This window comes from Dasypus novemcinctus, chromosome 6, assembly GCF_030445035.2.
Source record: "Dasypus novemcinctus isolate mDasNov1 chromosome 6, mDasNov1.1.hap2, whole genome shotgun sequence".
NCBI lineage: Eukaryota > Metazoa > Chordata > Mammalia > Cingulata > Dasypodidae > Dasypus > Dasypus novemcinctus.
The window spans coordinates 78,333,296-78,349,112 of NC_080678.1; the positions used below are offsets into that span (position 1 = coordinate 78,333,296).

The 15,817-nt window shown below is 52.2% G+C and overlaps 1 protein-coding gene across 3 annotated transcripts in view; it reads left to right on the plus strand.

Moving 5' to 3' along the window:
- Window positions 1-15,817, plus strand: part of HK1 (hexokinase 1) — a 157,399-nt gene that overhangs the window by 64,727 nt on the left and 76,855 nt on the right. Inside the window, exon 1 of one of the 3 annotated variants that reach the window (XM_058298949.2) lies at window positions 1,358-1,557. The exons of 1 other annotated variant lie outside the window; for it this stretch is intronic. In XM_058298949.2, coding sequence (XP_058154932.1) covers window positions 1,498-1,557 — 60 coding nt within the window. In that variant the 5' untranslated portion in view covers window positions 1,358-1,497. Of the gene's footprint in view, window positions 1-1,357; window positions 1,558-4,360; window positions 4,670-15,817 lie in introns of those variants that run through there. One more of the 3 variants, XM_058298946.1, reaches the window with a different exon arrangement.

The window sequence follows — 15,817 nt, forward strand, 5'->3', positions numbered from 1 at the left end:
GCTTTGGGCAAAGGAAAAAGGGAGAAGGAAAGGCTAGGAAAATGATTTTGCAATTCAGCCACTGTGGGGGCTGTGTGTTCTCAGGCAGCAGCAGAACTGTGTGCTAAGCTGATGAGAAGGTCATGGTTAACCTACAGGGCCACCAACACCCTGGAGGGACCACGTTCAGCGCTGTCCAAGCGAGGCCGCTAAAAATATTACAGGTTGATTCATTGTAGAAATTTCTTAAAGATGTTCCTGTAGAAAGTCAGGGTCTAAATTGGCGGTTCTCATCTGGGGAATTTATAAAAACTGTCCGGACTGCACCCCAGGACCAGACCTCTGGCGGCAGGGCCTAGCTGTCAGCATTTTCCAAAGCCCTCCAGGTATTCCTCACGGGCGGGCAGCCAGGTTGAAAATCCCTGACCTAACTAATGGAAATACTGGATCAGGACCCCCTCTGTCTCTTCTCTATGGTTTATACGGAGCAAGATAGTCCCAAACTGTGTCAGGTTGGAAGACGTTGCAGTGGTTTGGGCATTCATTGGACTGCCTTTTTTCTTTCCTTGCTATCTTTGAGACCTTAAACAAACTATAACTTTCATATCCTGACATTGATGATTAAATGGGGATAATGATATTTGCCTTTCTAACTTCCCAGGGCTGTTATCAGGAGAAATGAGGGTATACATGAGAAACTGCTCTGTAATCTGTCAAACATTATGCAAACATATCGCTTTGAGAAGTGTGCCCCAGTCTACTGGGTGTAGGGCTTGGATCCACTGGAGAAAATTTTGGGTGTAACACTCCTAGTGCGCTGGGTGGGTCCGACTCAGGCGTTACAGACATTCTGCCCTGAGCTGCAGCCTGTGCTCTCTTTTAGGCAGGAGCGTTTGGTGGGGTGGGAGCCTGGGTACTGCTGTTCCTACCCCCCGCCCCCCCCCGACCACCACCTGTACAAGAGGTCTCTTGGGAGACAGCCACAGAATGAGAGCAGATGAACAGAGAGAGATCCAGGGGATTTGGAGGAAGGGAGGGTGCTCTGGAGGTTGAGGGAAGGAGACCTGTAGAGCTGCTCTTTCTGAGCGTCAGGGGAGTAATCAGCAAGCAGACTTAGTTGGGGCGTAAGAGCCATGTGACAGCAGAAAGAGGCAGAGGAGTGGAGACGTGCAGGAGGTGATAATTGGTATGACAGAGGAGACACAGTCTCAGCGCTGAGCCCAGTGGAGGACAAAAGAAGTACAGGGTGGCCTCTGGCCTCGGGAAGCTCTGTCTGATTAGAGCAGATAAGATGGGGCCCCCCAGAGGACAGTAACCAATATTAGGCAGGCGTCATGACTCAGTGTTACTTATCTGAGGTGCAAGCTGCTGTGAGGTTGTGGGGAAGGATGGACAGAACTCCGGGTGGGCATCAGAACTGGGTCTGAGTCCCGTAACCCAGTTCTGAGCAAGATGGCATGCCTGCTGTGCCTCAGGGCCCCCGCCTGTCAAGGAGAGTGTTTGTTGGTCTAGACATTGATGCACTCTGAGCACAGTCTGAGTTTGCCCTGTGGAGGTACCGAGGCCTGTGATACTGGGGTGAGTAGACGTGGTGGTGGTGGTGAGGTGGTGGCCGCTTCCTGTGGAAGGCGGGAGAGCTGGGCCTCTGGTGAGGGACGGGTATTTGGTCAGGTGGAAGTGAGCGGAGAAGGCAGGGCAAGCAAGGAAATATGAAGAGGGCCTCAAATGGAATGGACCTGGAGGGAGCTGAGGGCAGTGGGAAATTGGCCTGGCCTGGCTGTGGTCAACATTGGGAGGAAGAGATACCTGGGAAAATGTGGAGTCAGATTTCAGAAGACCTCAGAAACCGGGCAGAGAAGTTTAAATGGGCTCCATCAGGAAGGAAGGGGCTGTTGAGGGATTTTGGTTAGGGTAGTGATGTGATTAGCCTGCTTTTTAGCAGGATTAATGTGGCGTGGTGCTCGGAATGGCTTGGGTGGCGGGAAGCCAGGAACCAGGGAGGGTAGGCAGAAGCCTCTTTTAATATTTTTGACATGGGGTGATGAGGACTGGGGATTGGGGGGAGGTAGTGGTTCAGGCCTAGAGACATTTCTCTGCAACTACGGATGGGCCTTGGGGCCTGGCTGCATTCAGCAGAGGGTGGAGAAATGAGTCACCTTGAGAAGGAGCTGCTCCTCAAAGGCCAGAGAAGAGAAAGCAAGGCAGCCTTCCCGCCTGCAGACAGAAGATCTCAGACCATTTGGGGGGCAGCTTCTCCCTGGCTCCATCAGGCTCAGATAAGTGATCTCAGTTGTAGCGGGGGCTGGTTAAGGGGTGAGCTCCTGAGAATGGCACCCGGCACCTGCCTCATTTGACCTGCCTCATGCCAGACAGGTTGGGGGAGACAAAGTAATTAGCAAAACACGGTCCTCCACCCTCAAGGAACTTCCAGCCTTGCAAGTTTGGCAGAATCATATCTGTAGGACTCAAATCAGATGGCACTTGAGAACAACCCTCATTCACCCAATTTTGCTTTATGACTATATAGGCAGTGTAAATGCTTGATGGGTGCCCCAAAACCTCTCTGTTCCTGGCTTATAATAATATCCAAGATCCAGGTTGTGTGGGGATTAAAGCTTACATAATTTTAGGGAACCTCTTTGGAAAGGAATTCAAATGTCCAAACATAAAAATTTCTAGGCCCTCCTAAGGCCTAGGAAGGGTCATATACAAGTAAGTAGCCCTGAAACTTAAACCTCAACTTCACAGTCAGTCGTATGATAATACCTACCGCGTACTAAGGGTATATCGTATGCAGGTGTTTTATTACAGTGTTTCACAACAACCAAGGGGCATGAGTTTAGGCTCAGGCCTCAGAGGTGTTCCTTGGGATGCCACGGCTGGGCCAGTGAATGGGGGCTGTGTGCTGGACGCAGGGTTCTGGCCTCAGAGGCCCTGTCTGAGCTCTTCCTTTGCATTTGGTGATGGCAGCTGCCAGGCTCCCAGGGCTCATAAGGACAGTTGTTCTGGATGTGAGTGCTTTCCTCCTGACTCCACTGTACCTTTGCTAGGCCTGGCCAGGGGCTCCCAGGACCTAGGGCTGAGGTGGGGGTGGGCTTGCCAGCATTGCATTCTGGCCTCTCCAGGCAGCACATGGTGCAGCCCCATATCCAGAGGCCCCCAATCCACCATCTCCATCAGGGAAAGGGGCCCAGGAAGGTGGCCTCTTTAGGCAGATGCAGCTACATACAACTGGGAGGACCATAAAACCCAGGAGCAAGCTCTGGCTGTGCAGACACAGAGACCCAACACCCAATCCCAAAAGCACAACTTCCTGGCTGTATAAAAGCCAGCAAGATAGGTGGTGTCCCTGAGCCTCAGCCTGCTCACCTGTTGAAGAAGGATAGGAGCCACTCCTTTGCAGTTTTTAGCTCAGTACTCAGCATCTCACAGAGCAGTAAAGCTCCTGGTAGCATTGGGACACAGAGACATGAATCCAAGATTTCTGTGGCTGTCATCCGTCCTAGTAGACGCATAAATACCTCTAAATACCCCTTTAATTTTAGTTTTTTAATCATAAAGTTTGCCCTTTTAAACCATTTTGAAATGTACGATCCAGCGGCATTAGTTATATTTACAGTCTTGTGCCACCATCACTTCCTCTCCCCAACCCCCCCCCCTTACTGTAGCTGAATGGTTTTCTAGGGATCCCTTCCACCCCAGCTAACTTCCTGTACACACAAACGGCTCTGCAAGAAATACGTCATCTGGGAAGGGAGCCTGAATTGTCCTCCAGACTCTGAAGGGCCTGGGTCACCGAGAGGCCTGCATCCCAGGTTCCCGCCCAAGCAGGAGCCCGTGAATCAGGGGCGGACGCTACCCGGCGTCCCAGTGTATTTAACAGTGGCAATCCTCGAGTCGAGATGAGGCCCGGCGGCGGGCGGGAGGCGTCGCAGCGCTGACCCGCGGGGTGGCAAGGGCGCTGCGCTGCGGCCGAGGGCCCGGGCAGGGCGCCGCCTCGGGCCCTGGACCCGCCAGGGCGGACGGGCGCGGCGACTCGGTGTTGTCCCCGGGCTCCCGCTTCCGCCGGCACAGATCTGCCGGCTTTCCAGGTCCATTTCTGCAAACTCCCTCCCTCAGAGCACAGAGTAGGAGGTCTAATCTGCGAGGGAAGAGGAGAGGCCACTCGAAGCGTCCGGGTTCTCGCAGCGAACCCTCCCGGCGCGCCCCGCCCGCCCGGGCGCCGCCACGCGTGGTGGTGCGCGGGCTCCCTACGTGGGGGACGTGCAGGGCGCCGCCCGGCTCGGGGGGATTTCGCGGCGTTCCCCGCCTACTTTCCGCGCGGGAGGGAGGACCGCGCGTTCCTCGCTCGCGTCCCGGCGCCGCCGCCCTGCGCTGCAGAGGCGCGCGGCAGCCAATGGGCGCGGAGGAGGGGGGCCGGCTGGCGCGGTCACCCTCCGGGGCACGGGGGACGGGAGCGCGGAGGGAGGGAGCGCGCCGAGCGGCCGCCGCGCCCGGCGGTGGGGGAGGAGCTGCGGGAGGAGAAGGAGGAGGAGCCGCCGAGCAGCCGCGGGAGGACCACTGCTCGCCCCGGCTGCGGAAGACAGACGCCGGCCCCACGCCTGCCGCGCCGCGACCGACCGCCAGCATGATCGCCGCGCAGCTGCTAGCCTATTACTTCACCGAGCTCAAGGATGACCAGGTCAAAAAGGTGAGCCCCCGCCGCCGCCGCCCGGCGCCCTGGCCGCAGCCCTGCATGCCGGCATCCGCTCGCAGTCGCCGCCTCCATCCTCCGGCTCCCAGCCTCCCCCAGGCCAGCATTGGACTGCCGAGCGCTGGGGACGCCTGCTCGCACTGATTCCCTCTGGCATTGCCAGTGTGGGTGTGTGTGCTGCGGGTGTGGGGTGGGCGCCAGAACCCCGAGACTGAGCTTGAGCTGCTTGCTGCAGTGTCCTTGAAACGGGCTGTGGATGTCAGATGGGCCGTGCGGGGAGGTGGCTGCGTGGGGACCGGCCGCCGCGCTCGTGTGGAAGGGTCCGAGCGCCGGGGGCGGAGGTGTGATGACGGAGATGCTGGGGAGGTGAGCGAGCAGCAAGCGGGAGTGCTGCCTGGAGGCCAGCCAGCCCATATTTGGGGTTCCCGGCGGATGGCGCCGGGGTGCCCCGGAAGGGCTGTCACCCGGGCTCTCCTAGCTGTTGCGGCTGATCGTTAATCAGAGGATGGGTGACCAGCCCGGGTAACCAAGCCTGGGTGACCAGCCTGGCTTCCCGGAACCGGGAGGGGTGCGGAAGCTACGGGAAACTTTGCTCATAGGCCTCAGGTCTGGAGCTGCCCATCTGAATGGAATTTTTTATTCATCTACGTGACCACTCTCCTACGCTGTAATTTCCAGCCAGCTCAGGGAGCTCAAATAAGTGACTCTGGTTCTTCGGGGTGCTTGTAGGCCTTGACACGCATGTTTGTGATATGTGTATTTGTACATGAAGACATCTGTCTGCCCTGACATGTTGCTGCCTTTGACATCTGTCTAGGGTAAAATATTGTCCACTTGCAGGTTTCTGCCGATTTTGCTAAATTGTTATTAAGAAATAGCTGAGGCTGTAGGGAAAGACGCCCATTTTTTCAGTGCCAGGTTTGGCACAGGCTCCTGTCCCAGCCACACCTGGTGTGAGTGCTGTTATTGCTTGGGTAAGCTGGGATGGCCGAACAAAGTCATCCTGACTGGCTGTGCTCCCTTTGGGTGAGAGGCTGGAGCAACAGGCCTTGATTTTCTGCCCTGCGGGCCACAGGATGGCCAGTGCTCTTTGCATACACGGAAGAAGACCCCCACCTCCCACACAGTAGAAAACCAGCCCGGAGAGGGCAGTAACCTCATCAAGGTCACCTGGCAGGGCCAGGGCCAGGACCAGGGTGGGGACCCAGATCTCCCATCTCCCATCTCCCTCTACCAGGCACCGGGGCCAGGCTCCTCCTGGAAGTCAGCTGAGCGGGGAGGTGCTGAGAGACAGTCCCTGGGGCCCTGGATAGGAGACTGGCCTGGGAATCAGCTCTGTGAGTTCAGCCACTCTCCGTGGTCCGACATGGCTTTAAGGGACAGCGGACTCTGAGCTCAGTCTCGCTTCCGTGGATCACCCTGGAGCTCCCTTCGGGCCCCTGAACTCCAGGAAGAGTGAGTGCCAGTGCTGGAATTTCACAGGTTTTCTTCAATGATGTTGTGCATCACTGACACTCTTTCGATTACATGGTGTGAAAATTAAATGTGGAGACAGCCTTCCAGCATGCCTAGAACAGGCCAAGAGATGTTGGCTGCCCTCCTGCACGTGGTGGCCTCTGTGGCTGAAGACGGCAGACCGTGGGATGGTGGGTGGGATGACCTTGTAAACCAACAGCATCTACTTCCGCCACCACCTATGTGTGACCTCTGCCCCCTCAGGGTCTGTTTTATCAGGGGCGTCAGATCTAGTGCGGTCCCCAGAGCTCTCTCTTCCCCTCAGGCAGCCTGACTCATTTCTTCTGTCTCCCTGGCCCCTGGGTGAGTGGGTGTGACTTTCAAGTCTATTGATCCTTAAGTCCTTCCTGTAACATTGTTATTCTGAACTCCCTTCCCACCCTGGGCCTCAGAGCCTTCTGTGGGCGGGGCTTGAGCTTTGGCAGGGTAATATTTGTCAAGGGGATTCTTAAAAACAAGATGGCTCTCTTGAACCTCACCAAGGACTGCTTATTTCTTATGCCTTGCCTGCGACCCTATGCAGACCCAGCCTGATTTAACCCTCCAGCCCCAGGTGGCAGGTCTCAGAGGCAGACCCGGCATTCGCCCCACCTTCCCACGCCCCCTGGCCTGGGAAAGCAGGGAAGGTTTGGCGGGATTCTTCAGGCTACCGAGGTGATCACAGCAGGGGAGTCATTCCTCTCCCCATTGCCCATGAGGCACATCAGTAATTAAATATCATAATATAGATCCTGGGTTGAAATGGTTTAAACATCTGGATTCCAGGCTTGGGGCCCCACTTCCCAGACTGCATCTATATAATATTGGTTAATAGGGTGCTTTTAAAGTGATGTCCGGGCATTAGGCTTGCCTAAGCACAAAACATTGATTTTCCGTTCATTCTTATAGTGCTCTTTGGAGGAAAAGAAGGCACGTGTATGCTTGTGAAAGATTCCATTCATGAGAATCCCAGACATCTGCAAATACTGCAGCTCGATCCTGGATCCTTTGACCTCAAAGTGCTTTAACATGTGCCTTGTCTCACCAGCTCTTCCACTCGGCCTTAGGAGCCTGGAGGAGGAGGATGGATTGCAAGTGCTCTGTTTAGGAAAATGAAATGGTCCAGGAAGGTCAGAACCTGTCCTCTAAAGAGAGACTTCCTCTCCTCTGGGACAGTCAGAATGGAGAGCAAACACCCGTGAATTTTCCCTGGGTGCGATCCCAGGATCTACGTAATCCCAAGCAGGCAGGTAAACAAACAGGTGTGATTTGTCGAATGTCCAAACCTAGGAGCCGTTGGCCCAGGAAGACAGGAGAGCAAGCTTAGCAATGTAAGGGTCCATTTCCTCTGAATCCATGGGTCCCAGCTGCAAAAGCAATCGGAAGAAAACACCCTTTCCTTATTGCTGAGGGGTGAGAGAGATGAGATGCAGAAAATTATGAAAAATGTCTCGTAGACTTTTCTGTCTGGTGTTGTACAAATATCCATGAGATCGTTGCTCCTTGGTGAATCATCATCTCAGAATCCCTGTCCCCTCTACCTCTGATGCCCTAGGGGTTCTCCCCATGAGAAGGCACTGCACTCTGTTTGGTCTGATAATTTGGGAATGTTGTGAGGGAGTGAACTGGGAAAGTGGGTAGGTGTGAGGGGTTTCACATCTGGCCACGCTGCCGACCTCCCACGTTCCTGCTGTTCTGAGAAAACATGGGCAGCTTTCCCCCAAAAAAGACTGATTTGGGGTGGCTGCTTCCAGCTCCGTGTGGCTGATGCGATTAGCTGCTGGCGTCTGCTCTGACCATGCCTGAGGCGGCGCAGGGAGGCTGGATGGAGAGGCAGGCGTATCTGTCCTGGAAGCAGTTGTGGCGGGGCTAATGGCACCCGCTTATTGATCAAAGACCCTTCGAATCAAATCTAATTGCTGGAACATACTCATTTCTTCAGAAATGTTCATTGAGTCCTTTTTATATGTGGGGTACTGTGCTAGGTTGGGGCAGTAACTACAAATCATGCAGATATGGCCCCTATTCTCATGGAGCATAAATAATTATTTGCTGTCAGATGTGATATGTGCAAAGCATAGACTTGTATGAGAACGTATCAAATGAGGGACTGGGTGGAGGGATGGGAACTGGGGTGGGAACCCCCCAAAGCCAGGCTCTAGGTGTTGGCCTGGTAAGTGCCAGGGGCAGCTGTTCCCTCTCCCTGCCCTCAGACCTGAGGGAAGTGTGTGGGGGGGTTAGTCTGGTTGGGGGAGCAGGACAGGTGTCCACTGCCTTCCCACCAAACGAACCCCTAACAACGGGATTGTAGGAAGCCACTTAAGATACCCTGGGCTGTGTTCATTGCATCTGATCTTAAAGAGAAATAGGTAAAAGTTTTAGCTGATTGATAGGCTCTTACTTCTGAGAACAGCATTGACTGGTAAACAGTACAAATGGGAATATTTTACTTAGAAACGTTGTTAAGGTAGAGCTAAATGTTACACACCAAAATGTAGTTTTGTTTTTTCTTTAGCCTTTCTCTTAATGGTTGCTTGTTAACCCCTGAGCAGCCCGAAACACTTTATAGGTGTCATGTCTGAGAGTAATAGTCATTTTTTTTTGTCAGACATATTAAAAATACACACAGGTATGATAGCATCCAGGGGTACGTGTTATCGGACCTTTTAAAAACGTGAGTAAGGTTGCCAGGTCTGTATGTGCCCCCTGCGCTCAGCCTCATGCTGCCTGCCTTGCGTGCTGCTGGTAGGAAGGCAGAGATTTTATTCCGCATTTAGAATTGCAGACTGGAGGCCCATCCGGAGGAGAGAAGAGACCTTCCCCAGGTTGCCTGAACATCAGACATGGGATCAGAAGGGCTGTTCTTGTTCCCTCAACTGTCTTTTCCTTTAGGACAAAAATCCATCTTTGCTGATTTTAATGGTGTACCTTGGAACCTATATTTTAATTCTCTGTCCCATAAATTAATAAATATAAGTTAATATTTTAGGTATATAAAAAATATTGAGGTTAACAGAACAAACACCTGTGTACCCACCCACCAGTCAGCTTTAGAAATAACACATCATAGACACTGTAGAAACTCCTTCTGGGCCCATGTCTGAGCCCATCTGCTCCCCCTTCCTCCAGAGGTGACCTCTGGCCTGAATTGGGTATTTATCACTTCCATGTTTGTTTGTTTTTATACTTTTGTTACATATGGATGTATCTTTTTTTAAAAAGATTTATTTATTCCTCTTTCCCTCCGTTGTTTGCTCTGTGTGTCCATTCTCTGTGTGTTCTGTGTCTGCTTGTTTCTCATTAGGCGGCTCTGGGAACCGATCCTGGGACCTTCCAGAGTGGGAGAGAGGTGATCATTCTCTTGAGCCACCTCAGTTCCCTGATCTGCTATGTCTCTTATTGTCTCTTCTCTGTGTCTCTTTTTGTTGCATCATCTTGCTGCGCCAGCTCTCCACACAGGCCAGCAATCTGCGTGGGCCAGCTTGCCACATGGGCCAGCTTGCCTTCACCAGGAGGCCCTGGGCATCAAACCCTAGACCTCCTATATGGTAGACGGGAGCCCAATCGCTTGAGCCACATCTGTTTCCCTGCATGTATCTTTAAACAATATATATAGTATTGCTTTACATGGGTTTCAAACTTTTATAAATGTTACCATACTGTATGTATCCACCTTTTTTAGCTCAGCATATTTTTGAGGTTTTCCCACACTGATCCATATAGCTGTTTCATCAATTTAAACTGCTCTATGCTCTTACAGTGTGTAAATAAATCACAGTTAATTGATCCATTCTGTTGATGGACGTTTGGGTTCCTAATTTTTAAAAATAAAAATAACTGCCACGGTGAGCCTTCTGGTGCACATCTCTAGCACGTATACAAGAGTTTCTGTAGGTGCTAAGGTGTGCACTTGGGCTGGGGTAGCTAGTGTGCACGTGCGTGAGTGCATGCATCTTCCCATTTACAAGATTTTGCCACCTTGCTCTCTGTCCCCCGCGGTCCTGGCAGCTGGCATCCCCATCAGAAGTGTGTGCGAGTTCCTGTGGTTCTGTGCCAACCCTTGTTAAGTACGGACCTTTAAAAAGTTTAATAGGGAAGTTTTAAGAGTCTGTTTCTTTTCGCAGTCATTTCCAGTCACATTACAGCATTCAAGCTTAGTTTTAAATTAGCCCATTTCTTAATTTACTTTATCAAACAGCCCTGGTTGCAAAGTCTTACTGAGTTAAGCGGACAGCTCTCATTTTGGCCAAACTCCACTCACGGCTGCTGAAACAGTTTTACGGGAGGGGTGCATGCAGAGGAAGGCTTGTGATAACTCTGTGGCCCTCCAGGCTCTACTGTGAATCCGTTAATGTTTCTGGGAATTAGAAAACAGACACATGCTAGCTTTGCTTGCACTCTTTCTTCCTGGGAGGTCCCTGCCTGTGGCAGGCTTATCTGTCTCCTAAACATGCCTCACTCTGTTCAGAGAAAACTCAAGGCAGCAGCCTCTCTCAGACTATATTCTGTAAAAGGAGGGGGTGGCTGTATCCCACCTTCCCCTCATCCTTCTGTGCCAGCAAAACTGAAATGTGGCACCGGCAGTCCGGTCCTTTGCAAACAGAAAGAAGCCCTGCAGTCCCTGTGTGTGGCAGAAAAGGCAGGCTCCCGTGCAGTTCATCCAGATCCGGTTTTGGATGGAGGCTCACTGAAGATAAGCCCTGGGGGGACCTAGAAGACTAGAAGTGGGGAGGTGTTGCATGCTTGTCTTTCTTTTTCTTAACCTAGGTCTCATTTAATAATTAGTGGAAATAATACTAATTGAAGTCAACATGTAATGCCCAGTCACCTTTACTGCCAGGTACTGGGCTAAAATCTTTATGAGCCTTATCTTGCTGTATCCGACCACGCCCTCATGAGGCAGGCACTGTTAGGATCTCTACTTTCCGGTGAGGACCCTGAGACTTAGATGTTACTGAAATCTAGTTCACATACCATGAAAATCACCAATTTAACCATTTAAAAATAGACAATTCAGTGGTTTCTAGTACATTCACAAGGTTGTACAGCCATTACCACCATTTAATTCCAGAACATGTTCACCCCCTGGATACTAAGGAGTTATGCCACAGCCCCTGGCAGCCAGTAACTTACTTTCTGTCTACGGATTTGCCTATTCTGGACATTTTAAACAAATGGAATCATACAATAGGTAGCCTTTTGTGTCAGGCCTCTTTCACTTAGCATAATATTTTGAACATTCGTCTGTGCTGTGGCATTTGTCAGTCCCTCACTCTTTATGGCTGAATAGTATTTTATTGTATGGCATACCACATATCAATTGATGGACTCTGGGGTTCTTTCCATCTTTTGGCTATTATGAATAATGCTTTTTGAGTGGGCATGTTTTCACTACCTCCTTGGGGATTTTCTGGGAGACTTCCTTTTAATCACTTTGAGGGAGGTGGCATCATCTCCATTAGAAATGAGTGGGGTGGGAAACGGACTTTGGCCCAGTGGTTAGGGCGTCAGTCTACCATATGGGAGGTCCGTGGTTCAAACCCCGGGCCTCCTTGACCCGTGTGGAGCTGGCCATGCGCAGTGCTGATGCGCGCAAGGAGTGCTGTGCCACGCAAGGGTGTCCCCCGCGTGGGGGAGCCCCACGCGCAAAGAGTGCGCCCGTGAGGAGAGCCGCCCAGCGTGAAAAGAAAGAGCAGCCTGCCCAGGAATGGCGCCGCCCACACTTCCCGTGCCGCTGACGACAACAGAAGTGGACAAAGAAACAAGACGCAGCAAATGGACACCGAGAACAGACAACGGGGGGGGGGGGGGGGGGGGGGGCCGGGGGGGGAATTAAATAAATAAAAATTTAAAAAAAAAAAAAAAAGAAATGAGTGGGGAAGTGACTTGCAGATGCCCACACAGCTCGTTAGTGATGGGGACAGATGCACTTCCTGGTCCCCTGAACTCTGTGCTTTCCACCATAGTATGCCCAACTCCCTCATTTGGCAGTTCAGGAAAAATGAGTGCCAAGAAGGGAAAGCTAGAGTGTGTGTGGGGGAGGGGCTCAGGATTCCACTGTACATTCCCCTAGCATTCTTCTCTTGTCCCTTGCCAACCCCTGTGGGCTGTCTCCTGTGTGTCCTTCTCTGCCAGCTGTGTGTGGACCAACCCTCTCTACTCGGGAAAGAAATTTGTCCAATAAAATTATTTACAGTGAGGTATCAACAGTTTTCCCTATTGTGTTCAAATCCCTCTCTCAGCCCTTTCCACGAGTCCTCCCCCCCTCCCCCATCTTTATTTGCATTTAAAAGAGAACCCCCAAGAGGGCTCCTAATGCTCCCAGCCCTGCTGTGCCCACTTCTGGAGGCTGCTCCAGCCTTCTCTCCTTGCCTCTCTACCTGGCCATATTGTAAGCCCTGTTGATTTTACCGATTGACACATGGGGTTTGTCTTCAGCTGATGGTTACACCTGACCTCACTTCTCTGCTGTCTCCTGGTGCCTACCAGGGCCCTCTCTGGGTGGGTGGGGTGAGTAGAGTGGGAGACCCAGGTTGACATTGTATTAGATAGCACCTCACAATTGCAGTTGTGCAAAATGCTTCCATATGCTTGATTTGGTTGAGTCTTCCCAGCAAGCTTGGATGTAGGCATTTCTTCCTGTATTTTACGTATGGGGCAAACAAGTCTCAGAAACCATGTTCAGAAAGCAGTGTGCCGGGATGGGGACCCAGGAGGGCCTGGCCCAGATGACGTTGCTGGGCATGCAGAGCCAGGACCTCAGGCTCGCAGTGCATTGCTCATTCTACAACATCACAGCTGCCTCCTGGTAGGAGCTGTCCACCCCGGACCCCCGTAAAAGAATGAGTCTGAAATGCTGCCCAAATACAAAAGCCACTAGCCACAAGTGGCTGTTGAGCACTTGAAATGTGGCGAGTGTGATTTGAGATGTCTGTTAGGTATAAAATAGACCTAGGATTTTGAAGACTTCATATGACAAAACGGATATAAATATCTCATTCAAATTTTTTTTTAACATCCATTATATGTTTGAGCTATTTTGAATATATTGGATTAAATAAAATGGTCATTGAAAGTAGTTTCATATGAATGACATACTTCAATAAAATCTTACTTTAAATAAAAAAAAAAAAGAAAGTAGTTTCACCTGTTTCTTTTTACTTTTTAAATTGTGGCTACTTGAAAATTGAAAATTCCAAATGTGGCTTGCATTGTATTTCTGTGGGACAGCACTCTACTAGGCAGTAGGTTTTATGGCTCCAAAGTTGGGACAGAGGCATGTTGTATTTAAAGCAGTGGGTTCCTGTGGGTCTTTGGGCCTCAGTTTACTCATTTATAAGATTAGGAGGCTCCAAAGGACCCCTCCTGCTTCAGGAGAGTTGTTCAGTGGCCAAGAAGCTCTCTGGGCCTCAGTTTCCTTATCTGTGGGGTGAGATTAAGTCATGAGAATTAAATTAGAAAATGGATGTGGAAATACTCTTAAAAGTGTGGCCATGGTTTTTCACCCAGAACCCTGGTGGCATCTGTGGTAGCCAGGTGGGGATTGCAGCTTTTTGGATAGGAGAGGACAGAGTGCCAGGCTGAGGCGGGCACCCTGGTGCCATTCTGCCTTTGCTCCCAGTTGTACGTGAGAGCTTGAGGATCTGTCGACATCTGCATGTCCATTTTCCCACCGGCCAAATGGATTTCTGAAAAGCCTGTGTTCTGAGGACTCCACAGTGCCGTGGAGCTCCTGTGCCCACCATGTGTGAGGGTGAGAGGGTGGGTTTTTCCACAGAGAAGGGAGTGACTTGCTCAAGGTCACAGAGGGAGTCGTTGTGGCTGGAGGGGGTCTTGTAACTTCTCACCAGCTCCTCTCTCACCACTGCAGCCTGGGCTGGGGCTGGGAGAGAGGGAATGGGATGGGAGTGAGCGATATTTACAGCCCATGGCACGGGGGCCTGGTTGCCTCAGAGTGAAAGCAGATCTGTCGGCACTTCAGATCCTGCTTTCCGTCTTGTCAGGAGGTGCCCGTGCTGCTGGGGATTGCAAGTTTGGAGGCTGGCCCCTTCCCAAGCCATCCAGGAGGAGGCTGAGAGTTAAGCCTGTTGTTCTTGCCGCGCCACATTCCAGGGCTGTTCTGTTCCCTTTGAGAGGACGGGTGCCTCCTTTATTTTTAGATTGTTCATTGTGACAGCTTTGTTCTTATCCGGGGCAAGGGCTTGGTCACTCACCATCCAGGAAACTCCTACTTATGGGTGCCAAGGTCACCAGGAGGACCTTATGACCTTAGGGCCCCAGCCTCCTGTCCGGGAATGAGGGAAGGAGTGCTGAATTTGGAGCTCCTGAGCCGGTGCTGCCCTGGCTGCCAGGTGCTTTGGGGTGGCTTTGGGCTCCTCCCGGGTAAAGTGTGATAGCTAAAGCCTGCCTTGCAAACTGTGCAGCCTGGGTCACACGGTAGGTGCAAGTGCCCTCTGTTCTTAGAACTTTAGTTTCCTCAATATTGGGGATCCCGTTTTCCTCGTGGTTTATTGTGAATGAACAGTTGTACGAGCAGTATGTGGTACACAGTAGCTCTAAGTGCATGTTCAGGAGACAGAACCAACAGTTCAGAAGCACGAGTAAAATTATGGCTAAAGTGCACTGCGCGTTATCTATGAACCTGACAAAGGGACTGGGAAAGGGGGATGTCCACAATTCAGCGGGCTCACATGCCTAAGGGGCCATTTTTGCTTTGGAGCTGTTCAGCCACAGATCTTGCCTCAGGAGACTCTAGTGGAATTTGTTTTCCTCCAGGGACTTTCAGGTATCTCGGCAGTTCCAGGGAGGCCTGGCTAGGTGTGTAAGAATCCTCATTGCCTCCAGGGCCTCTCGTGTCCCTCTGGGCCTCAGTTGTGAAATGGAGATCCTGTGAGGGAATGGAGTGGGGTTAAAATTAAAATGCCTGTGGTGTTTTTTCCCTTGCACGGGGTGCCTTGAGGCTGAGGTGAGGGGTCCAGCTTGGCAGGGGAGAAGGGCTGGGCCATTGGGGGAAGAGGAGTCCCTGGGCCTTATCTGAACCAACAAACCCTTCTGGAGACCTCCCCGAGGTAGGCCCGGCCCAGCCGAGCAGCCACCCGCGGCACCGCGCAAAGGGCTTTGGCGACACGAAGTTCCGGAAGGCACGGACTGCGAACCACTGGTGCTGGTGTTCTAGCCGGACACGCCGACGGTGCGCCAGGCCGAACGGATGCTGCGGAGAGGCTCCGACCGCGTGGGTGGGGACAGATGGTGTCATGTGCGCTGGGGGGCGTGTGTGTAGAGATGGGCGTCGGGGAGGCGCTGGAGAGGCCATTGCAGGCCAGGGAAGCAGAGTGGACAGTGGGTGTGTGAGGAAGGAGCTTGGAGGGGAAAGCACCGACGTGAGGGCCCCACACTGCCTGAGGGGAAGGCTCTGGGGCGCCGCTCGAGGGCGTGGGGAACGGTTCCTGTGGGGAAAGCCTTAGGTCAAAGTTGGCGCATGTGGCAAACTCCCTGTCTGCTCAGAGGCCAGCTGTCAAGAGCAGGACAGAAATGATGCATCCCCAGCCGCCACCTGTGGCAGTGACGGGGGGCCTGGTGGCCCGAGGAGCGGAGGGATTGGGGTGACACAAACCACAGCAGAAGGCTCATTCCGGTTTGAACTTCCTCTGC